Genomic DNA, 25,294 nt, shown 5'->3' with positions numbered 1-25,294 from the left:
CGGACGTTGGCTCCCAAAGATCGAAAACCGGAAGTGAGTGTTCCAGTTTGCAAACCTTCTTTGGAACACAAATGTCCGACGGGGCTTCCACAGCTTCCGATTGGCTGCAGAAGCTTTCTGCAGCCAATCAGAAGCTGTGCTTTGGACTTCTGGAACGGATTCCGTTCAACTTCCAATGTACAAAGTATAGCATAGTGTGAACAGGCTACTAGTCTATATTCAGTCACGTTGATGCCACACATTTAAAGAACATTTATACCATCCCTCATTGATGCTGAGGTCCTCCTCTGAGGGCCTTCTAGTGGTTCCCTCATTGCGAAAAGCAAAGTTACAGGGAACCAGGTAGAGGGCCTTCTCGGTAGTGGCGCCCTCCCATTAGATGTCAAGGAGATAAAGAGCCGCACAACTTTTAGAAGACATCTGAAAGCAACCCTTTATCAGAAAGTTTCTAATCTTTGATGTTTTACTATGTTTTATATATGCTGTAAGATGCCCAGAGCGGCTGGGGAAACCCAGCCAGATTGGCAGTGTATTCTTATTCTTATCCTTAATAAATAAAATGGCCATGTCTCTCCTCACAAAGGAATTCTGGGAACTGTAGTTTACCTCTCACAGAGCTACAATTCCCAGCACCTTCAACAAGGTACAGCTTCTTTCCCCCCTAATTCCTTTGCAGAAGAGGCCATTCTTCGAAATGCCCCCGCTCTCGCCTGAGGATGAAAAACTGGCAAGAAAACAGAGAGTCTACAAGCTCAGCGATCTCTTGAAACTTGCTTATCAGGAGGACAAACTGGTCCTCTTTGATCTTCAGCACCCTCCAGTGCATCACCCTTACAGGGACACCTGGATCGACAGAACCGTGGAGGTCCTCAAAAACGAAATGGGGAACAAATCTCACTTGGTAAGAGACGTCCCCTCCTCCGAAACCCTGCCCCTCTTTATCCAACTTGAATTTCCCCCCAAGTATGTTGCGTGTGGGCCAGATCCTGACCCAACAGGTATCAAATCACTGATGGGGATTAAAAAAAACACCACCTACAGGAAGCTTGCCTATATGAAGTCAGGCCATTGGTCCATCAAGCTCAGTATTGTCCACACTGATTGGCCGCAGCTTTCTATGTCTGTATTCTGATCTGAACATGTCCTCCAGCTAGATCTCCATCAGAGACTTTGCTGCGATCCGTACCTCCTGAGATAAGGGGGGTGGTTTCTGGGCATTAGGGATGAAAGCAAAATTACTGTATTTTTTGCTCTATAAGACTCACTTTCCCCCCCCTAAAAAGTAAGGGGAAATGTGTGTGCGTCTTATGACGCGAATGCAGGCTGCGCAGCTATCCCAGAAGCCAGAACAGCAAGAGGGATTGCTGCTTTCACTACGCAGCGATCTCTCTTGCTCTTCTGGCTTCTGAGATTCAGAATATTTTTTTTCTTGTTTTCCTCCTCCAAAAACCGGGTGCATCTTGTAGCCTGGTGCGTCTTATAGAGCGAAAAATATGGTAAATTCATTTGCACACTCCAAAACAACGTGCAAACCTGAACGGGTTCACCCTTTGAAATTTGCGCTTCTCCGAATTTGACGATGTTGTTCTCCAGCCAGGTAGTGGAACAGAAACGCACCTTGTTTGTGGACGTTGCTTTGCAAAAGCAGCTTGTTTTCGCAGAGGCCCACTGGTTGCAGATAGGAAGCCCAGAAGCAGACCCTGAGTGCAGCAGCTCTCCCCCCCCAAAAAAAAACCTTGTGATTCCCAGCAACATCCATTCAAAGGCACATTGCCTCTGGCAACAGAAGCAGTTCTCCTCTGTTAATTTTGTCCTCATTCATTTAGAAAGTAAACGGTTTTCTTTGTTGCGTGGCGAGTTCCCGCCTCCCCCCGATTAAATAAAGACACAGGGCACAAGAATTCAGGTTAATGGGTCAAATTAGGCCACAACTTTACTGATTACAGGAATTGAGTGGTATTGGCTTAGGCATTGGTCCTAACTACTAACCGGCTAGAGGCCGGAAGGGTTAATCACCAGAGGGAGGAGTCCTGCTGAGGCACATCAACTAGGACCTCCCCCAGGCGTCACCGCGTAGGGGCGTGCCGTGGGCCCACACCTCCCTAGGCTTAGGACAAGGCCACGCCCCCCGGAATCCTTTACCGGACTACCCTTGCTTGGGGGAAGGTGATGGCGCTCCTTCCCCGCTTCATTTGCATAACAATAGGACATTACCCCTACCAATGCCTAACTGCCAATACCAAAGAGTTGTGACGGTTTGCTACGAAGTAGGCAAAAACCAAATGGCTGGAGCCAATCTGCCATTTGGGAAAATTCCTACCAGGCCCCTTGATGGCGACCAACCGTAGTTCATAGCAACGTCAGAGAACCTATCCTAACAGGGTGGGATGGGCGGGAAAACCGGTTCAGCTGCAGCAGTGGAGGAAAAGAGGAGGAGCCTCGGCTGCAGCAGGTTTAAATAGCCGAAGCCCAGCCCCTGGAGCCAGCCGATTGGCTGGCCCGGGGTATGACATGGGCGGGGATTCCCTTAGGTATCGCGGGGCTGGAGCCAGCCCCCGTGAATGTGGGGAAGGGGCGTGCCGCCCGCAACCCCACCACCTTGTTTATCGTGGAAGTGGTTTTGTTGTAAGCCTGACTGAATATGCTTTATAGCTAGCCCGGTTGAAAACATTCAAAATAAAACAACACAAACCTGCGGCAACTGCAACAAAATGTTGCAGCGTGAAGTGCTCACTGTTCCGGCCAGCCAAATCCTTTGGTGGGATATGCTGGGATGTGTCCGGGGAGACGGGGAGCTGGTTCCAGCCCTCCTGCTGGCAGCTGGGCGAACTCTGATTCTCAGAACAGCATCAAAAACTGCGACTCAAGCCTCAGAGACCTTTAGAGACTGAGCACGCAAGCCAGCAGAGATAAAAACTCTTTGCAACGGAAGTAGCCAACAGAGGCATATGTAAGAATATTTACAAGCGTTTATTCAGCATCAGGACAAAAGAAAAACATGTCTGCTTCCATTTGTGTCCAAGTAAACAGCATAGGCATGGGACACGGGTGGCGCTGTGGGTTAAACCACAGAGCCTAGGGCTTGCCAATCAGGAGGTCGGTGGTTCAAATCCCTGCGACGGGGTGAGCTCTCATTGCTCAGCCCCTGCTCCTGCCAACCTAGCAGTTCGAAAGCACGTCAAAGTGTAAGTAGATAAATAGGTACCACTCCGGCGGGAAGGTAAACAGCATTTCCGTGTGCTTCTCTGGTTCGCCAGAAGCGGCTTAGTCCTGCTGGCCACATGACCCGGAAGCTGTACGCCGGCTCCCTCGGCCTATAGAGCGAGATGAGCGCCGCAACCCCAGAGTCGGTCACGACTGGACCTAATGGTCAGGGGTCCCTTTACCTTTACCTTTAAACAGCATAGGCAAAAGCTATATATAACGGAAGTTCCCAGCAGACTGTGCTGGAAGTAAACAGACATACAACTCCACATGCTTGTTCTAATGTGGAATGAAACTATATCCTAACAGGATACTCCATTTGATTTCCCTTTCTAATCCATTCCTCCCTCTCCATCCCTCCTCATTCTACATTGGGCTAACATATTTCTGCAAACATTGCCCCCTCTCCGCTGGTTTCTGACCTCCTTCTTCTTGTGTGTTGAAGGCGCCGCCGTGGCTCTAGAAGCACCTGGCTTTGCATCTGTACCTGGAGGATGGAAGGAATAATTTCTGTTCATCTTCTGCCAATTGCAGGTCCTATGGCTGGAACCAAAGTATAGATCCATTGTCCAGAGCTTAGCTCCTGAATTCCAGCAGACCTCGGGCGTGGCTTACCCAGTCGAGGTCCTCCAGATGTCTCGCATTTCCAGGCTCAACTTGGACTACAGAGATTTGCGCTGGGTAGATATTCGGTAGGTTGGATGGTGGCTAACAGTTTGAGGTTGAATCCTGACAAGACAGAAGTACTGTTTTTGGGGGACAGGAGACGGGCAGGTGTGGAGGATTCCCTGGTCCTGAATGGGGTAACTGTGCCCCTGAAGGACCAGGTGCGCAGCCTGGGAGTCATTTTGGATTCACAGCTGTCTATGGAGGCACAGGTCCATTCTGTGTCCAGGGCAGCTGTTTATCAGCTCCATCTGGTACGCAGGCTGAGACCCTACCTGTGTGCAGACTGTCTCGCCAGAGTGGTGCATGCTCTGGTTATCTCTCGCTTCGACTACTGCAATGCACTCTACGTGGGGCTACCTTTGAAGGTGACCCGGAAACTACAACTAATCCAGAATGTGGCAGCAAGACGGGTGACTGGGAGCAGCCGCAGAGACCACATAACACCGGTCTTGAAAGACCTACATTGGCTCCCAGTACGTTTCCGAGCACAATTCAAAGTGTTGGTGCTGAGCTTTAAAGCCCTAAACTGCCTTGGTCCAGTATATCTGAAGGAGCGTCTCCACGTCCATCGTTCTACCCGGACACTGAGGTCCAGCACCGAGGGCCTTCTGGCGGTTCCCTCACTGCGAGAAGCCAAGTTACAGGGAACCAGGCAGAGGGCCTACTCGGTAGTGGCGCCTTCCCTGTGGAACGCCCTCCCACCAGATGTCAAAGAGAACAACAACTACCAGACTTTTAGAAGACATCTGAAGGCAGCCCTGTTCAGGGAAGCTTTTAATGTTTGATGTATTACAGTATTTTAATATTTTTTTGGAAGCCGCCCAGAGTGGCTGGGGAAGCCCAGCCATATGGGCAAGGTATAAATAATAAATTATTATTATTATTATTATTATTATTATTATTATTATTATTATTGGTTGACTCTGCCACCCACCCTCAGAGAATAGATCGGAAAACCGAGTCTTGATTTCCGCAGTGAATGTTTTGGGCAAATTTCAGCGAGACGTTTATGAACCGACAGATCAGTGGTTCCCAAAGGGGGGCGGTACCGCCCCCTGGGAGGTGGTGGGATTGCCTGGAGGGGTGCTAAGGGGCAAGGGGGCAGCAGGAGGGTGCTGGAAGTGGCGATTTAAGACCCCCGCTGAGTGACTTCAACCCACATATTGGGAAACTGGTATCCCTCCATCAAGTCCACTCATCACATTAAGAGTTTACTGAGTAGTTTCTAAGTGCCTAAAATGGGGAGCCTGAGTCAAAATACCTCCAGGGCAAATGCCTGTTCTTGAAGCTGAGCTATGGAACTCCTTGCCACAAGGCCGATGCTGCTGCAGAGAATTTAGCAATACTGAAAGACGGCTTAGGTAGCACTGGGGAATGATGATGGCCCATACTAGCTGATTAATAATAATAATAATAATAATAATAATAATAATAATAATAATAATTTTTTTCATTTATACCCCGCCCTCCCCAGCCAAGAGCGGGCTCAGGGTGGCTAACAAGCAATAATAAAAACAAGTTGATTGAAATACATCTTAAAAAACAAGATTAAAATACAACATTAAAACAATTAAAACATTAAAATTCAGCCTCATCACAGGAGGAGAAAGGAAAAAAGAAAGGCGGGGAGGGAATCAAATTGATTCTAAGCCAAAGGCCAGGCGGAACAACTCTGTCTTACAGGCCCTGCGGAAAGAAATCAGATCCTGCAGAGCCCTGGTCTCATGAGGCAGAGCGTTCCACCAGGCCAGAGCCAGTGTTGAAAAGGCCCTGGCTCTGGTTGAGGCTAATCTGACTTCCTTAGGGCCCGGGACCACCAGGGTGTTGCTATTTATGGACCTTGAGGCTCTCTGTGGGGCATACCAGGAGGGGCGGTCCCGTAGGTACGAGGGTCCTAGGCCCTGAAGGGCTTTAAAGGTCAAAACCAACACCTTGAACTTGACCCTATACCCCACCGGGAGCCAGTGCAACTAGTAAAGCACTGGGTGAATATGCTCCCATGGCAGGGACCCCGTGAGGAGCCCCGCTGCAGCATTCTGCACCCGCTGGAGTTTCTGGGACAGCTTCAAGGGCAGCCCCACGTAGAGCCAGTTACAGTAGTCAAGCCTGGAGGTGACCGTCGCATGGATCAGTTTGGGGCGGGAAAGGTAAGGGACCAACTGCTTGATGCGCCGAAGGTGGAAAAAATGTCGCCTTAGCTGTTGCTGTAACCTGCAACAATTCTGCCCAACTCGGCCTCTGCCCACCACTGGCTTTGCCCCAGCATCACCATTTTGTGACTGGTGGGCTCCGTAATTTGCAGCCACTGAAAGCAGGGCCTCAAGAACTCCCTGGTCTAAGACGAACCCCTGTGCTTACTTGACAGGGAATATGCAAAAGCCAACATCTCAACCAACCTCTGGGTGGTCAGCGAGCCATGGCTGTTCTCCCTGGCGTGGTGTTCTGGGGCCGATTCCGTCACCACCAATGCTGTCCACACCCTGGGGAACCTCCAGCGGCCTCTGTTCCTCTTGGTAAGTGGAGACATCATCTCCCGGTTGGTGAAAGGGAACCACGACTACTTGTCGTGGTTGATAGCCACTGAGACACCAGTACGCCACAAAGTTTGGGCTACCCTTTACAGTGGTACCTTGGTACTCAAACGCCTTGATTCTCAAACACCGAAAACCCAGAAGTAAGTGTTCCGCTTTTCAAACGTTTGTCAGAAGCCGAACGTCTGACTCGGCTGTCGGATATTGTTTCCGGGGCGCCTGCACCAATCAAAAGCTGCACCTTGGTTTTCGAACATTTCAGAAGTCAAATGGACTTCCGGGAACAGATTAAGTTTGCACTTTTGTTTTTGCTATTTATTTTGCGTTTTCGTTTTTGAGGCTTTTTTGGTTAATTTTTGTGTGTGACTGTGTGGAACCCAGTTCAGCTACTGATTGATAGAATGTGTGACTGCAGAAATGGATAAAAGCCCTCCATCCAAACAATGACTATCATCAGTGCAGGGAAGAAAAAAAATTAATTGTATTTTTTATCATCTACAATACTGTCTTATTTATTTTATAGTACAGCACATTGATTATTGCTTTCATTTTATGGATCAATGGTCTCGTTAGGTAGTAAAATTCATGTTAAGTTGCTGTTTCAGGGGTTGTTTTTCAAAGTCTGGAACGGATTAATTTGTTTTGCATTGCTCTCTATGGGAAAGCGCACCTTGGTTTTGGAACGCTTTGGTTTTGGAACGGACTTCCGGAACGGATTAAGTTTGAGAACCAAGGTACTTGGTACCACTGTACTTAAAAGGTACTTAAGTACCACTGTACTTAAAAAACGTGTTCACTTATGGCAGACTATCATTTATAAGAGAGTTGGTTTGAGTGAGGTTTCACTGCCCATCTCCAGACATTCCAAGCGCCATTATTTTCCAGAGACAGGCCCAGATTTACAGAAGCCGTCCCGGTTTCTGATTTGATCCCACAATGCCCCACTTTTCCTTAGGACGTCCCCATTTTCGCCGGAGAAATGTTGGCGGGTACGGATAGGACGTCCCTATTTTCATCGAACTGTTTCACTGTCAAATGGTCCAGGTTCTTCTTTCTCATCATTCTTTTCAGAGTCCCACCCCCTCTCTGCAGTTTCACCTTGAGGTGTGACTCCAGTTTGTCCCCTGTTCTGTTACAGACACCCGGCGAGTACCGGAGTATGTGGATAGCGACAGACGTCTTGGCGGTCCTCTTCATCCTTCTCATATTCGCTTTTCACTGGTAAATACTTCCCCCCTCCCCATTCACCCCCAGAGTGACAACAAGAGCAAGTCCTTCTCAAGGCCTCCAACCTTAGCTGGAGCTTCTAAGAGCAGCGGTTCTCAACCTGTGGGTCCCCAGATGTTGTTGGACTACAACTCCCATCTTCCCTGAACACTGGTCATGCTGGCTAGGAATGATGGGAGTTGTAGTCCAACAACACCTGGGGACCCACAGGTTGAGAAACACTGCTCTAGAGGTTGGATGGCCATCAGTCCCGGATGCTATAGTTGAGATTCCTGCATTGCAGGGGGTTGGACTAGATGACCCTCAGAGGTCCCTTCCAACTCTACAATTCTATGATTCTGCAATTCCTCCCGAGACATCTGCTGGTCCTGTGTCATCAATGGGTTGGGGCTAGTGTCTCAACTCACTTCTGGGTCCGGTGGCATCCCAGTAGCCCCCCCCCCAAGTTGCTATGGGGTTTGGGGTGGGGCAGGTTCTGCGGTCTCCTGGCTGGCACAGTGCTGTCTTAAGAATATGCGGTGCTGGGGTACAAAGATCCGCCTGGCACCCCCTCCCCCAGGTTGCCCAGTCCCAGGCGCACAGGAGGGAGGAGCCGGCCTGCGGCCTCAGCGTCTCGCTGGCTCGGTCGCCCCCGAATTCACGGCACGGAGCTGCTTCTACCGGTCCACAATAGAAAGTGTCCTTTCCTACTGCATCACAGTGTGGTACGCTGGTTTGACATCAGCTGATGGGAAGTGCCTACAGAGGGTGGTGAATACAGCACAAGATATTATGGGCTGTCCCGTGAATCCGCTGGATGAAATAGCGGAAGAACGTTGCCTCAGGAGAGTGAGGAAAATTCTCAGGGATGATTCACACCCGGGCCGGCACTTTCTTGATCTCCTGCCCTTATAGAATATAAGAAACATAATTAGTCGCCCCAACAGGGTAAAGAACAGCTTCTATCCGTGGGCTGTTAGGCTGCTGAATGAAAAAATAACAACAGGGCAACTGACTTTCGGGTTTGGTGGGTGTGCGTCAGTAAACGAGGGGAATTAAGACTAAGAGAGCTGAGTGGGGGGTGCTCCTGTAATCTCACTGTATACAAGTTGTACAAGTGACAATAAAGTATTTCAAAAAAAGAGCCCTCTGCAGCATTCCGACCGACGGGCGGACTCTTCTCCAGGCTCAATTCTTAGGCTCTGGACTCTCAGCCTGGTGCCCCGCACCCCTAGCACCTATGGGTAAGATGGCCCTGCTCCTAAGGGCCATAGCTAGTGGACTAATTCCACAGTATTATCTCCCTGAGAGCTGGACTGGGGGAAGAAACCTCTCCGCTGGGTCTCTTGCCCCTCCTGGGAGCGGCCACCGAGACCACATAACACTGGTCCTGAAAGACCTGCATTGGCTCCTAGTACATTTCCGAGCACAATTCAAAGTGTTGGTGCTGACCTTCAAAGCCCTAAACGGCCTCGGCCCAGTATACCTAAAGGAGCATCTCCACCCCCATCGTTCAGCCCGGACACTGGGGTCCAGCTCTGAGGGCCTTCTGGCGGTTCCCTCACTGCGAGAAGTGAGATTACAGGGAACCAGGCAGAGGGCCTTCTCGGTAGTGGCGCCCGCCCTGTGGAATGCCTTCCCATCAGACGTCAAACATAGATAAACGATTCTTAAAAGACACCTGAAGGCAGCCCTGTGCAGGGAAGTTCAGGGAAGTTTTTAATGTATGATGTATTTATCGTGTTTTTAATATTCTGTTGGGAGCCACCCAGAGTGGCTGGGGAAACCCAGCCCGATGGGCGGGGTATAAATATATTATTATTATTATTATTATTATTATTATTATTATTAAGCTAGCTGCCAGGGGATTGGACTAGATTACTCTTTGAGACTTTTCCAATTCTTCAATTCAATGATTCCAAGTTTCTCTCAATTGAATCTAACCCTGCTGGCATGCGAACTCCTGTGTATGCAATTAAAGGAAATTATTTTTAGAGAGCACAGCTCACATATTCCCCTCCCCCACCAGTAATCCTTACAACGGCCCCATAAGGTAGGCCAATATTTGCACACCCACCCACCCGTTGCAAACAGAGACCTGGAGGTGAGTGTTGGGGTGTGTGTGTGAGTTTCATGGATTGTGAATAATAGCATATTCTCTCCCCCTGCCCAGGTGGAGAGAGGTGGGCTACACCTCCTACGAAGCTCAAAGCAACGGGACCTTTGATAATGGTCCATGCAGCACACCTGAGACAGGTGAGCCGTGCCCTCAGCAAACAGGAAGCTACCTTCTGGCTGGCAAGAGTATTTGTTAATCCAGCACCGACCCGCCGCAGCTCTTAAGGAGAGCTTCCCCGCCTTCACCTGCCACATGATCCTTTAACTCAGGGGTGCTGACCTTTAAAGCCCTAAACGGCCTCAGTCCATCGTTCTGCCCGGACACTGAGGTCCAGCACTGAGGGACATCTGGCGCTTCCCTCACTACGAGAAGCCAAGTTACAGGGAACCAGGCAGAGGGCCTTCTCGGTGGTGGCACCCACCCTGTGGAACGCCTTCCCATCAGATGTCAAAGAGAAAACTAACTACCAAACTTTTAGAAGACATCTGAAGGCAGCCCTGTTCAGGGAAGCTTTTAATGTTTATTAGGTTATTGTATCTTAGTGTTTAGTTGGAAGCCGCCCAGAGCGGCTGGGGAAACCCAGCCAGATGGGCGGGGTATAAATAATAAATTATTATTATTATTAGGGGTTGGCAAGCTTTACCGGCCATGGGCTGGATCACTCCCACAGAGATTGTCCGTGGGCCGGACTGGCGTAGCTTGATGCCCGAAATCGCTTCTGCGCATGCCCAGACGCTGAAAATCGCACCTGCGCAAAAGCGATTTTTGGCGTCTGGACATGCGCAGAAACGCTTTCTGGTATCTGCGCATGCACAGACGCCATTTCTGGCATCACTTGGCGAGTCCCCGTGCAGCGCTGTTTTAGTGCAGCGCACAGGGGACTTGCTGAGCAGGTGGCTCGGTTTGCGGGTGGCTCGTGGGCCAGTAAAATGGTCTTTGTGGGCCGCCTCCGGCCCATGGGCCACACGTTGCTGACCTGTGCTTTGACAGGGGGTTGGACTCGATGGCCCTTGTGGTCTCTTCCAACTCTATGATTCTATGAACTGAAGATGGAAGGCCATTTTGCTCAATGAAGACCTATGTGGAACAGGAAGTCCTTGGAGTCTCCTTCCTGCCCAGGAGCATCCAATGGCTAGCTTGGGTGGACGGAGCCAGAAAGGGTCTGCTTTGCCGAGAGGGCAGGAAACTGCAGGTCAAAGTTTCACCATGAGGGGCAGGTGATGCAGCAGATTCTCACACAAAGAAGGGAAAATCCAATATATTTCTGTCCTGCTTGGGAGCTTTCCAAAGGGCACTTGACTGAGAATGTGATATACGTTGTTTGTACACACACACACACACACACACACACACACACACACCACGTAGAAGGAGAAGAAGAAGAAGAAGAGGAGGAGGAGGAGGAGGAGGAGGAGGAGGAGGAGGAGGAGGAGTTTGGATTTGATATCCCGCTTTATCACTACCCGAAGGAGTCTCAAAGCGGCTAACATTCTCCTTTCCCTTCCTCCCCCACAACAAACACTCTGTGAGGTGAGTGGGGCTGAGAGACTTCAGAGAAGTGTGACTAGCCCAAGGTCACCCAGCAGCTGCATGTGGAGGAGCGGAGACGCGAACCCGGTTCCCCAGATTACGAGTCCACCGCTCTTAACCACTACACCACACTGGCCTGATACCCCTGCTTTCTCTGCTTGCCTACCCCATCCCCCACACCTGACTATACTCCCTTCGCTTTGTACCCCCCCTTTCTCCACCACAGCTTGCCTCAAGCGCCACCAACTTTTCAAGGCGCGCGGAGGCGCTTCACAGAGTGGCTTGCTAAACCGCTGTGCAAAGCAATGGCGCCGACTTGGGCCTCACTCTCTGAGTGCCCAGCGTGGCCCGCCCACACTGTGACGTCATGACGCACACGGCATGACATCATGACACACACTGTGACGTCATGACATGATGGTGGGGGGCGAGCTCCAGTGGCGCGGCAACCGGCCCCTCCCTCCCAAACTCGATTTTCTTTCTTCCTCCAACTCTTGTGCTCTCTCTTCTACTCCATACTCTTTCCATAGAGTGTGGTTTCTGCATGCCCACCCCTGTGTTTTGCGGGTGACCAGCCCCTATATGGGAAGTTTTGTGGGTGCTCAGGCACCCGGATGCCTGGGGAGATGGCGCCTATGGTGTGAAGCTTGCTTCCTGTTAAACTGCAGGCACATTTGATGGAGGGTGCAGGTGAACAGTGGCTTCCCAAAATCGCTTTATGAAGCACTTCCACACCGCCACTGAACAACTCACCCGGGCCTGCCTGCCATTCCCCGTGCTGCATTTGGCGTGGGCACCTATTGTGGTCACACACTACAATATATTACATTACATATTTATGTATACAGGAATATATATCGGTATCTGTATCTACACACACACACACACACACACACACATAGCTTCTACATGTAATTGCTCAGTTGTTCAAGTTCTGGTCGAAAGTTCATGGACTAAATACAGTGGTACTTCAGGTTAAGTACTTAATTCGTTCCAGAGATCCGTTCTTAACCTGAAACTGTTCTTAACCTGAAGCACCACTTTAGCTAATGGGGCCTCCTCCTGCCGCCGCGTCGCCGGAGCACAATTTCTGTTCGCATCCTGAAGCAAAGTTCTTAACCCGAGGTAATATTTCTGGGTTAGCAGAGTCTGTAACTTGAAGCGTATGTAACCTGAAGCGTATGTAACCCGAGGTACCACTGTATCTTGATTGTCCACTGTATTTTATACATCCCAAAGGCCGGATTTTGTAAATATAATCCCACTGTTTCAGGCTTCTGTGCTTGTGAGCTCCCCTCACCACTTTTCATGCACATAGGATCAGAAGATGGTGCTTCTGGTTTTCAGAAACCCACAGTTCCCCCATGACATCTGAATTCAGGGACCTGTGATCCATTTAAATGATGGCTAGTGAGAACAAGCTACAAAATAAACTGCAACTTCGGATCCTAGCTGTTATCAAACCATGCTTTAAACTAACCACAGGCTTCTGAACCTTGTTCCACGTCACATGAAACCTTGGTTAGTTTAAACTTGAAAGCAACCATTCTCCTCTGGAATATGAGAGCAGTGGGGAGGAAGAAGTGTGCAAACCTTGAGATTCACCATAATAGGAAACCAACCAGGTTTTCCTAATATTTATGAAATGGTCTACAGGCTATTCCTTGCATATAGTGGTGAGATATATTTCATCCTTATATTTTTTCAGAACTCGACAGGATGCCAATTGTGGCTTGAGGGTCTCGCATGCCAGCTGTTTAGTGAAGAGAATCCTCTAGACAGAAGATTCTTTCTCATCCAAAAGCTTTGCTCTCTAGGAAGCCTCACGGATGAGGACACTCATGGAACGGCAACTGGAATTGTCGGGAGATAATGCCCGCCAGCGCTTGGATTTGCACAGCTGACGTTACACGGTAGACCAGCAATTCCCCATCTTTCTCCCTTTCTTCCCTGACTTCTTCTTAGGAGATGCAGAATCAAGCTCAAGTAGATTGTATCTTGTCCTCATGCACAAGACACTGGACCATTCTTTGGAGTGGCAAAAAGGCGCCCACCTTTCGGACATTTTGGTTGGGTGTTTCTAGTGAGAATCCAGGGCCTTACTTTACTTGTGTGGGTTCCTGCTGCAAGATGCCACAAAAGTAGGGCTGTGCTGGCTCAGTGGAGAGGGGTCTACAGCCAGTCTTTCCCCCATAATGCCCCCTGCTGCAAACCTAATCATTACTTTAACTTTTTTCTATATATAAGAAAGATGAGTTTCTTAAGAAATAAAGGAAGTGAATTCCACACATTGAATCCCGTTCTGTTTACTTCTAAAGTTTGGTGTACCTTGATATGCTGGGTTGCTCTGGAACCTGGAACCGCCAGAATTTACAGCGTCCTGCTTTCAGTGCTCACTCTTCTCCTTTGACCCAAGACTGGAAAATTCCGGGCACAACATGAAAAATGCCTTTGCCAAACAACCCACCACACCAAATATTCCTTTTCAGGTCTTTCCACTGAATTTCCTCATTTAGGAGGAAGTTCTGTTTGAAGCCCCCTCCACACGTCTCTACAATCTTACCAACCGAGAAAAGCCACCCGACCCCACTATGTTAAATAAATAAAAGGAATACGAAACAAACAACCATCAGAACCAAACCTCCTTAAATAAGTCCAGCTATTGCACATTTAAACATTTCACACGCCCCCACACCCCCGCAGTGTACGTTACATCTCAAGTCAATCTATGCTTTTGCCCCTCAGGTTATTATTACTTTTGTTTCCTTTTGTGAAATGGGCTTCCTCTCCCCGGCCTTTTACATTTCATTTTGAAAACAAGCAAACAAAAAAAGTATTTCGCTTCTCATCTTCCGAAAAGAAAGAAAGAGAAAGAATGAAAGCCCCGAATCCACTAGATTTTTATGAGATCATTCCGTTTCTGGCACGGGTCCATCTCGTCGCCGGTAATGTGGTTCAAAGGCCTTAAAACAAGCAGCATGGAGGTTTTCCCTCCACACGGTCCTTGGCGTGTCCTGCCATTTTGGTTCCAATTTTCTTAAAAAACCACGCCGGAGTTTTGCTGTAGCCTCAGGGTGACGGAAGATGCGCTGAGGCTTCAATCCAGGAGCGGGGAGAGGAAAGGGGAGGCGACGCAAAGGCTGTTCTCACAGATAGTCATCCTCGCTGGAAGGGGACGTCAGCCCACAGTCCTCGGAATCGGAGTCTGACATGCTTTCGGAAGGAGTCCGGCTCATCTTCCACACGTGGGTGGAGAAGGTCTTCCCCCAGCTGCAGGGATAACCCACAGTCCTCAGCTGACAGAGTAACTCCAGGCCAAGAGGCCCGTGGCTCCTCTCACTTCACTTGCTGCTTTTTGTACTCCTCTGTTTGCTCATCGCCGTCAACATCTGGCTGATGTAAGACGTCAGGAGATCGTCCATTTTGTAGCCCTGGGGGAAGAGTCGAGAGGGACAAGGTTGACACACCCTGATAGCACCCCCCCAGTACATTTCCAAGCACAATTCAAAGCCCTAAATGTGTGGGATGTAAAGGTGCAGTCAAGTATACATTGTATACGTACGATTGTGTATCATCTGACCCGACTACTGCAATTATTAAGTTTGCAGATGACACCATCATAATGGCTTTAATAACAGGTGGAGACGAATCAGCGTATAGAGGGGAGGTCCAAAAAATATCTATATGGTGCCTAGGGAACAACTTGCTCCTTAATATCAGCAAGACAAAGGAGATGTTGCTAGACTTTCGGAGGAAGAGATGAGAACCAGCCCTGCTGTACAGTGGTGCCTCGCAAGACGAAATTAATTCGTTCTGCGAGTTTTTTCGTCTTGCGAAGCACGGTTTTAACGGGTACAACGGTTTTAAGAAAAAGGAAACAAATTCGCAAGACGTTTTCGTCTTGCAAAGCAAGCCCATAGGGAAATTCATCTTGCGAAGCAACTCAAAAAACAAAAAACTCTTTCGTCTTGCGAGTTTTTCGTCTTGCGAGGCATTCGTCTTGCGAGGTACCACTGTACATCGGGGAGAGCTGTGTGGAGAGAGTCTCTTCCTTTAAACTCCTAGGAGTTTCTCTCAGTGAAGACCTTGCTTGGAAAATCAATACAACCCAGGTGGTTAAGAAAGCCCAACAGAGACTCCATCTCCTCAGAGTATTGCAAAAGAATTATGTCAATCAACATTTGATGATCTCCTTCTACCGGTCCACAATAGAAAGTGTCCTTTCATACTGCATCACGGTGTGGTACGCTGGTTTGACATCAACTGATAGGAAGTGCCTATAGAGGGTGGTGAATACAGCACAAAATATTATGGGCTGTCCCATGAATCCGCTGGATGAAATAGCGGGAGAACGTTGCCTCAGGAGAGTGAGGAAAATTCTCAGGGATGATTCACACCCTGGCCGGCACTTTATTGATCTCCTGCCCTCGGGCAGAAGATATAGAAGCAGGATTAGTCGCCCCTATAGGGTAAAGAACGGCTTCTATCTGTGGGCTGTTAGGCTGCTGAATGAAAAGATAACAACAGGGCAACTGACTTTCGGGTTTGGTGGGTGTGCGTCAGTAAACGAGGGGAATTCAGAGTAAAAGAGCTGATTGGGGGGGGGGGGCTCGTGTAATCTTGTTGTATACAAGTTGTACAAGCGACAATAAAGTATTTCAAGTGCAGTATTCCGACAGAGGACTAACGGCCTTCATGTTCTAACCGGTTGTTGTGATAACCAGCTTGTCAGTTGCTGGTAGTTTTGAAAGATAACTGCTCAGTTGCAGTCACCTCAGGACCAATGTCCCTCTGGTATAGTTCATTTGCTTGTTATGTAACCTAAGCCTGCCTTCAGGTAAGGTTCTGTAAACCTGAATGAATCTGAGAGGAAAACAGTTTTATTTTAACATGAATCAGATTCATGTGTGTACTCTTTAAGAGGGATTCAAAGGGATTTTTAACCAGGAAGGCATATTTGCTGGCAGAACTCAGATGAGTCAGCAACAAGCTGATCGCTGCATACACTTCTAAAGGGGATTGTTTAACTCTGCTAATGTAAGGTTACCAGATTTTTTTCAATGAATCCGGGGACACTTTTCAACTTCCATGGATTTTGTATAGGGACTGATTTGTAAATCTGGGGACTGTCCCCAGGAAACGGTGACATCTGGTAACCAAGTGCTAAAGTAAACCTTCCCACAAAATGGCCTCGGCCCAGTAGACCTGAAGGAGCGTCTCCACCCCCATTGTTCTGCCCGGACACTGAGGTCCAGCTCCGAGGGCCTTCTGGCGGTTCCCTCATTGCGAGAAGTGAGGTTGCAGGGAACCAGGCAGAGGGTCTTCTTGGTGGTGGCACCCACCCTGTGGAACACCCTCCAGTCAGATGCCAAGGAAATAAACAACTACCTGACTTTTAGAAGACATCTGAAGGCAGCCTGCTTAGGGAAGTTTTTAATGTTTGCTGTTTTATCGTGTTTTTAATATTCTGTTGGGAGCTGTCCAGAGTGCCTGGGGAAACCCAGCCAGATGGGCGGGGTATAAATGATAATAATAATAATAATAATAATAATAATAATAATAATAATATCTTCTTCCTCTCCTCCTCCTCCTCCTCCTCCTCCTCCTCCTCCTCCTCCGGGATCCTTCTTTCCAACCTCAGGCATCAAGGTGGGGTCCTGGATGTGGCCCTCCAGACCTCCCCAGCTGGCCCTCAGAATTCTCAAGCCACCACCCTGTCTGACACCCTGAGTCTTTGGCTTGGTTGACATTTCTCCTTGAACATGGATGGAAGTGGCCTTACAAGGAAGCAGGCAATCTATTTTGCACACGTTTCATATCCTCCAACATTCCTCTGATGAAAATAGGGACATCCTGCCCCCTAATAATATTAATTATAATTTTATTATTTATACTCTGCCCATCTGACTGAGTTGCCCCAGCCACTCTGGGTGGCTTCCAGCATCTATAAAAACATAATAAACTTTTAAAAAATCCTTCCCTAGACAGGGCTGCTTTCAGATGTCTTCCAAAGGTTGTATTATAATAATAATAATAATAATAATAATAATAATAATAATTTATTATTTAAACCCCTCCCATCTGGCTGGGCTTCCCCAGCCACTCTGGGCGGCTTCCAAAATAATATTAAAATGCTCTAATACATCAAACATTAAAAGCTTCCCTGAACAGGGCTGCCTTCAGATGTCTTCTAAAAGTCTGGTAGTTGTTGTTCTCCTTGACATCTGGTGGGAGGGCGTTCCACAGGGTGGGTGCCACTACCGAGAAGGCCCTCTGCCTGGTTCCCTGTAACTTGGCTTCTCGCAGTGAGGGAACCGCCAGAAGGCCCTCGGAGCTGGACCTCAGTGTCCAGGCTGAACGATGAGGGTGGAGACGCTCCTTCAGGTCTACTGGGCCTTTGAGGCCGTTTAGGGCTTTAAAGGTCAGCACCAACACTTTGAATTGTGCTTGGAAACGTACTGGGAGCCAATGTAGGTCTTTTAAGACCGGTGTTATGTGGTCTCGGCAGCCGCTCCCAGTCACCAGTCTAGCTGCCAAGTTCTGGATTAGTTGTAGTTTCTGGGTCACCTTCAAAGGTAGCCCCACATAGAGCGCAAGGAGTTACTGATCTCCTTGGCTTGGCGGTCGCATAACTCCATTCCCTCCAACATTTCTCCACTGAAAATAGGGACATCCTAAGCAAAGGTGGGACATTCTGGGATCAAATCAGAAACCAGGACGGCTTCTGTACATCTGGGACTGTCCCTGGAAAATAGGGGCACTTGGTGGGTCAGACATTTTCTTAGGAGTCAGGTTGCAGGGGAAAAGGGAGCTCTGCTCTGAAGTGGGCTGTAGGGGGGAGTACACCACATTTCCTCCTCGCTGCCTGGAGAATGTCTTGGTTGGGGGGGGATGGGCGGGGTCCAGCTCTGAAAAGCAGACCTAGTCCCAACAGTTCCTCTGCTCAGGGTAACCATCTTCTCTCCATCTAACTTGGCAGGCCTATGCTAGCATATAAAGGTAAAGGTAAAGGGACCCTTGACCATTAGGTCCAGTCGTGACCAACTCTGGGGTTGCGGCGCTCATCTCGCTTTACTGGCCGAGGGAGCTGGCGTACAGCTTCCGGGTCATGTGGCCAGCATGACTAAGCCGCTTCAGGCGAACCAGAGCGGCGCACGGAAATGCCTTTTACCTTCCCACCGGAGTGGTACCTATTTATCTACTTGCACTTTGACGTGCTTTTGAACTGCTAGGTTGGCAGGAGCAGGGACCGAGCAAGGGGAGCTCACCCGTCGCGGGGACTCGAACCGCCGACCTTCTGATCGGCAAGCCCTAGGCTCTGTGGTTTAACCCACAGCGCCACCCGCATCCCTATGCTACCATATAGACAGTACTTATTTTGTCATCACCTCAGTCTCCATAGATGTCAGTCATCTTTTTCCAGCTCAGAGGTCCAGAAAGCTTGTTATTACAGTGGTACCTCCGTTGTGAACGGGATCCATTTCGGATCCCCGTTCGCAGCCTGAAAGGAATGCAACCCGCGTCTGTGCACGCGCGGTTGCGATTCACTGCTTCTGCGCATGCATGTGATGTCATTTTGTGTCTCTGTGCATGCGCGAGTGGCGAAACCCAGAAGTAACCCTTTCCGGTACTTCCGGGTCGCCGCGGGAGGCAATACGTATCATGAAGCAAACGTAACAAGAGGTATGATTGTATTATATATGTATTTATGAAGCAAAAGCAGAATTTCTCATGCACCACTGGTTCTGTGCCAGGATCCAAATTCTGCCCTGACAGAAGGAGCAAGGATCTGACAAACCCATGGCAGAGAGGGCTATCTTCTGCCTCAGAAGCAGCAATGCTTGTGAATACCATTTGCTGGAAACCTCAGAGGCAGGGAACAAGGGGCAGTGCTCTTGTGTTTAGATCTTGTTTGTGGGTTTCCCACTGGGAGAACAGGATGCTGGACTAGACAGGCCTGATCCAGCGGGCTCTTCTTACATTCATAGGAGTGTATCTAAGCTAGGGTTGTGCGGCTGGGATCTGGCCAGCATTCCACATCATCTCCACAACCCCTCAGGGACCAGGTTTAGTCGGGAGGCGGTGCCACTGACCTGCCAGTCACCTGACATCACAATGGCACCAGGCGGCCATTTAAAAACTCAACCCATGCAGGCCGACTCAACGCCCACAACGCATGATGGCCAAGGCCTTGGAGGAGCTATGTAGAGGGGTTTCTGAAGCCCCACAGTCTGAAGGTCCATTTTCCTCCACATTTGGGAACTGTGCGCACCTGGAAGCATTTTGGGTGACTTACCAGCGAAGTCTCGCAGAGCAGCTTGCTCCCCCGCACCAGGTTGCCGATGGTGATGTGGAAATAGGTGTTGCCACTGCTCCAGTTGGAGATTTTTGTGAAGGGGTGCGTGATGAGAATATCCTGGGGACACGGGAAAGGAAGTCAGGAGTGTCACCACAGATTCAACTCTGGACCCTGTCTCCCCACTCCATCAACTCAGCCTTCAGCAACTCCATGGAAACAAGGGATCCACCACACAGGGTCATGGGAGGCTTAGACAGGACACTCAATGGTAGGGCCGGGGGGAAATGATTCGTCTCAGTCTGCATCTTAATCTGGACCTACCTCATCTGAACTTCCTGAAATGATGTGTGAATCTCATATTGCGCCAGGTTTTGTGACACAGTTCTCCAACCAAAAGTAGTATATAAATATGGGAACATTAGGCATTGGTTGGTGGGCATCTATCTGTCTGTCTCCAGACACAATGGAATTCACCTCTGGCAATGAAGCCAACCACTGCCTTAGCAATACTGAAGTGAGCTCCCCAGGTGCAAGCCTGGGCAGTTTTGGTGTAAATGTGCATAAAAATGCATATATTGGTGAAATCGAGATATAAAAATGTGTTGCATTAGGGAAAATTGCATACAAGAATGTGTGTTGTGGGAGAAATACATTCCAAAATGTTGATGAATTTTTGCGATTCGGAGGATGCGAAAAGCAGCAATCACAAAGTGATGCAGAAATGCGTTGAACTGAATGTAAGATCAAAAAAGTGAAGCGGGCACATTTAGCCATCTCTAGTCAGCGACAGAGCGCAGGGAAAAGGCCTTTAGGTTCCCTCTCATCATCTACATCATGTAGGTGAAACTTTTTGGCTGCAGGCCGACTTTGACAGATGGGCGGGGCAACACACCTGTCAATCTTGATACTTTGCATGGGTGACAGAGAAGCTTTACGGCAGCTGCAATGAAAGACTTGCCTTACCTTGGTTTTGCGATCAATGAGGCTGACGCCGTGCTTGTTGATGGCGATCAGGAGGAGTTCTGGGTAATTTGGATCAGTTGTTTGCTGTTTGGAGTGCAAAGGTGGAGACATGTTAAAGGACTGGGGGTGGGGGTGGGAATGACATGAACATGCCAAGCACCCTGCCCCTCGCATTTTTTTTTAAAGTAAGGGTTTTTTTGTGTGTTGCTTTTTCACTGTGTGATGCCAACAATTTTGTCTGTGTTTCATTTGTCTGGAGTGTGCATGCAGATGTTTTGTCTTGTTTTCTGGCTGGGGGGGACACTGCCTGCTTCAGTTCTGTGGGATGGCAGAGGGCCTTCTCGGTAGTGGTGCCCGCCCTGTGGAACGCTCTTCCATCAGATGTCAAGGAAATAAACAACTATCTGACTTTTAGAAGACATCTGAAGGCAGCCCCGTTGAGGGAAGTTTTTAATGTTTGATGTTTTATTGTGTTTTTAATATTTTGTTGGGAGCTGCCCAGAGTGGCTGGGGAAACCCAGCCAGATGGGCAGGGTGTGTGTGTGTGTGTGTGTGTGTGTGTATACATATAAATAAAATTTGGTACACACAACAATTCAAAGATTGGGGACTGCTGGCTGCCCGTCCAGTAACTGATTGGGTTTCATTTTTTTATTTAATATTTTTATTTAATAAAATTTATATACCCCCTTATATACCCTCTTAACAAAGAGAAAGAAAACACCTCAAAGTGGTTTACAAACAAGAAAACAATATAATCAAAGAAAAAAAAACCCAACCCTACTTTAAAACATACACAAGTGAAAGCAGATTAACATTACCTCCACTCTCTAAGCATCAGGGTAAAGGTAAAGGTAAAGGGACCCCTGACCGATAGGTCCAGTCATGACTGACTCTGGGGTTGTGGTGCTCATCTCGCTTTATTGGTCGAGGGAGTCGGCGTACAGCTTCTGGGTCATGTGGCCAGCATGACTAAGCCGCTTCTGGCGAACCAGAGCAGCGCACGGAAACGCCGTTTACCTTCCCGCCGGAGCGGTACCTATTTATCTACTTGCACTTTGACATGCTTTCAAACTGCTAGGTTGGCAGGAGCAGGGACTGAGCAACGGGAGCTCACTCCGTCGCGGGGATTCGAACCGCCGACCTTCTGATCGGCAAGTCCTAGGTTCTGTGGTTTAACCCACAGCGCCACGCGCGTCCTAAGCATCAGGGTAGGCTTGTCTAAGTGTCAATGTTTTTTGTAGGCATTGAAAAAGAGTACAGTGAAAGGGTCTGCTTGATCTCAATAGGCAGGGAGTTCCGAAGAGTAGATGCTGCCGCCCTAAATGATCTACCAATTTATCTGTGTATATATTACTTTTTGTTATTTTTACCACGCTCCGGGGATTATGAACGAAAGGCAAGAATACAGATTTTGTCACGAAAAGAAGCAAGCAAATATTTCTGATGCCCATGTTCCACACTAGAACCCTGGACCCTCCAGATGATGTAAAAAAGGACCCATATTCACCTTCACTTCGAAGAAAGCCGATCCAAACGTAGGCCACTTGAATACAATCTTCAGGAAGGCAAGCTTGGCTTCTTCTCTTGTTTTGCCAGCGTGCTTGTTGAAATAAGCCACAATGGACTGCACAGAAAGAGTAAAAAACATTTCGGTTTCTCATTCTTCTAAATTTTAAGTTCAGTTTCCCACATTTCCTCCACATCAATTTGTGATTATTATTTTTTTAAGTCCTCATGAAAATTCACCAGCATTTGGGGGCGAAATTCTAATTTTAATGCAGTTTTGCCTCCAGTTCACTTTTTGCAAAGCAATTGTCCATAAGCAATGCATTTAATATGCATTTATTTGCACATTTCACCCTAGGATATGCATTTTTGTACATATTAATTCAGTTGTGATTCCTGCATTGCGGGGGGTTGGACTAGATGACCCTTTGGGTCCCTTAGCATTCTAAGATACTACAATTCTGTCATTCACTGCACTGGAAAAACAAAAACAAAAACAGAAGAGCTGATTTGAAAGGATGACTGTGTTTCAGTTTGTGTATTGTATCGAAAAGTGATAATCAGGTATGTTTGCATTAAATGCAAACTGAACTGAATTCTACCTCCATCTCAACAAACAATCAAGGACACAAACCACATAATTTGTGTGCAAATGATGTTAGAGATCTGGGGTTTTTGATCTGGGACAGTGCTGGATTTACGTATAAGCTAAACAAGCTATATCTTAGGGCTCCACTCTCTTGGTGGCCCCCCAAAAAATTAAAGGAAAAGAACTGGATGTACATTTCCAAAATATAAGATAAAAAACAAATAGAATAAAACCTACATGCAGCAACAGTGTTTTGTGTTGTGTAGGCTCCTGTGATGTAAGTCATGGGCCCCGCCTGCTAGTCTGCTCCCTAAAATATCACTGGTTTCCTCCTTTCTATATATAGGGTTCCTACATTCTGTATGGACTGCTTGCATGGCAACATGTGCAAACGGCTTGAGATACCTATTAGGTCCATCAATTACAGTGGTGCCTCGCAAGACGAAATTAATTCGTTCCGCGAGTTTTGTCGTCTTGCGATTTTTTTCGTCTTGCGAAGCACGGTGTCGGGAAAGTTTTGGAAAAGCTTCAAAAATCACCAAAGTCTTTAAAAACCTCAAAAAAGGCTACCACACCACGTTCTATGAGTTGCTCCTCGAAGTCAAGTCGCAACTGTATTAACGGTGTTAAGAAAAAGGAAACAAACTTGCAAGACGTTTCCGTCTTGCGAAGCAAGCCCATAGGGAAAATCGTCTTGCGAAGCAGCTCAAAAAACAAAAAACCCTTTCGTCTAGCGAGTTTTTTGTCTTGCGAGGCATTCGTCTTGCGAGGTACCACTGTACCATATAGCATATATTCAACATAAAAAACAGTGACATTTTGTTGCTGACAAAGGACAGCTGGACATATAAAGGGCCCCATTACCTTCAGTAGCTTAGGGCCACATCAAACCTAAATCTGGCCCTGATCTGGGAGCTGGCAATGCTGCGGAAGACATGCAGGTGGGATGGAAAGGGTGCAAAGGGGGGGGGGGTCCAGGGGTGCAACTGGGACATTGGGGTGGGTTGGTGGGTGCTAGAGCAGACCTACCCTCTTCCAGTCATCTGGAGACAGCTGCCGAATGAGAGACTCAGGCACCAGCTCCTTGAGGAGTTTAGGAATGGTGGGGAAATAGGACTTGTCGTCTTCAAACTTCACCCTATAGATGAGGGCCCCAAGTTGCAGGACTTCCTCCCTTGAGCATTTATGGTAGCCGCGAAGGTACTTTGGTAATTCCTATACCAGAGCGAGAGAGAAACAGAGCATTTTGCAGAGCCACACGAGCAAAATAGACAACTTCATCCGTAGAGATAGGGAGCTCTGTATTTTTCCTTGTATAAGACGACATTTTTTCCCTTAGAAACAATAGGCAAAAATTACGGGTCGCCTTACACATGGATAGCGGGGGGCGGGGGGCAGGCGATTGGTGGTGTGATAGGAATTTTGAGGTCTTAGATATATGTTAAATGTTCATAAGTGTACCAACCAAGCACGTACATAGATCAGCACAGGAAGACTGACCTGGAACCATTTTTGATTCCCAAACTGTCCCAAACTGACCAAATGTTTTCTCGGCAAGGTCAAAGGAAAATGGAAAAGCCTCCCCATTGTCTTTTCCTTCACAAATCCTGTGTTAAGGGTATATCTGTGTTTGAATAGGGTGAGCCTGTGACCTGACTCAGGAACTAAGTATTTATCATTACAAAAGACTGGCCAGGCTCCCCAGGCAATCCAATCTAGTAACCTGCCAGACAAGAGGTAAACAACGACAGGAGAAAAACAACATTCAAATTTCTGTTGTAGACCCCCTTTTCTGTGATGTAGGTATGATGTATCTGGGGGGTGGTCTTAGGTTACACCCCTTCTGTGATGTATTGTATGATATTTCTGGGGGGTGGTCTTGATCTACAGGGTGGCAATTTCAAAAGTCTATATAAGGCCTTGCACGCCATTGTTCTGGGTTCCTCCTCCCTCCTGTGTGTGAGGGGAGCACCCTATTGCAACAGCTCAATAAAGATCAAGAATACTAGCTGCTTTGCTTCTCAATATTCTCTGGTTGGCCTCTGTTATTTTCTCCTACCAATAGGGAACCTATGTAAGGACTCTATATGGGCTCTTGGATACCCCATAAGGGAAAAGGGTAATTTTTGTTTACAGCAGTGGCAGCAGCCAGCAGGAGATTGGCAGCGGCAGTTGGGTGTGGGATTGGTAGCTGTGGCAAGGCCTGCTGATGACTGGCTGTGGCAATTGGGCAGTCGATTTACAGCAGCGGTGAGGCATGCATGCAATCGGCTGTGGTTGCGTCGAGTGGGCAGGTGGGCTTTTGGTGGTCAGTGTACAGACGATGTGTGTGGATTTCAATGGTGGGCAGGCTGTAGAGCGATTGGCGGCCGTGCCCCCCCCAAGAAAAGGTCAACAACTCTGGGCAATCTCCCCCCCCCAAAAAAGCTCACCAAATTTGGGCAATTTCCTGCCCAATTTTTTTGTTGCGGTCCCAAAAAACAGGGGTCATCTTATACAAGGGGGCATGTTATACAAGGAAAAATACGGTACCGTATTTTTCGGCCCATAGGACGCACCTAGTTTTTTGGGGGGGAAATAAAGGAAAAAAAATTTCCCTTTATTTCCCCCCCAAAAGCAGGTCGGGGAAACTGAACCAGGTCGAGGAACAGCGGGATGGCGGCGCTGCGCCTCCC

General features: G+C 48.3%; 2 protein-coding genes across 5 annotated transcripts in view; one reads left to right on the top strand and one right to left on the bottom strand.

Moving 5' to 3' along the window:
- Positions 1-13,545, top strand: part of GDPD4 (glycerophosphodiester phosphodiesterase domain containing 4) — a 51,300-nt gene extending 37,755 nt beyond the window's left edge. For all 3 annotated transcript variants that reach the window (XM_081002163.1, XM_081002161.1, XM_081002162.1), the window contains 6 exons: positions 677-901; positions 3,739-3,896; positions 6,239-6,386; positions 7,543-7,625; positions 9,784-9,866; positions 13,077-13,545. In XM_081002163.1, coding sequence (XP_080858289.1) covers positions 677-901; positions 3,739-3,896; positions 6,239-6,386; positions 7,543-7,625; positions 9,784-9,866; positions 13,077-13,132 — 753 coding nt within the window. In that variant the 3' untranslated portion in view covers positions 13,133-13,545. The remainder of the gene's footprint in view (positions 1-676; positions 902-3,738; positions 3,897-6,238; positions 6,387-7,542; positions 7,626-9,783; positions 9,867-13,076) is intronic.
- A 343-nt stretch (positions 13,546-13,888) lies between these two features.
- Positions 13,889-25,294, bottom strand: part of MYO7A (myosin VIIA) — a 154,748-nt gene continuing 143,342 nt past the window's right edge. For both annotated transcript variants that reach the window (XM_081001719.1, XM_081001720.1), the window contains 5 exons: positions 23,649-23,834; positions 22,032-22,148; positions 20,522-20,605; positions 19,556-19,675; positions 13,889-14,690 (listed from right to left, as the gene is read on the bottom strand). In XM_081001719.1, the coding sequence (XP_080857845.1) occupies positions 14,601-14,690; positions 19,556-19,675; positions 20,522-20,605; positions 22,032-22,148; positions 23,649-23,834 (597 nt within the window). In that variant the 3' untranslated portion in view covers positions 13,889-14,600. The remainder of the gene's footprint in view (positions 14,691-19,555; positions 19,676-20,521; positions 20,606-22,031; positions 22,149-23,648; positions 23,835-25,294) is intronic.

Source organism: Podarcis pityusensis, assembly GCF_964106645.2.
Source record: "Podarcis pityusensis genome assembly, chromosome: 4".
NCBI lineage: Eukaryota > Metazoa > Chordata > Lepidosauria > Squamata > Lacertidae > Podarcis > Podarcis pityusensis.
The sequence above is the reverse complement of the archived record's forward strand: the minus strand, read 5'-3'. Positions and strand labels throughout refer to the sequence as shown.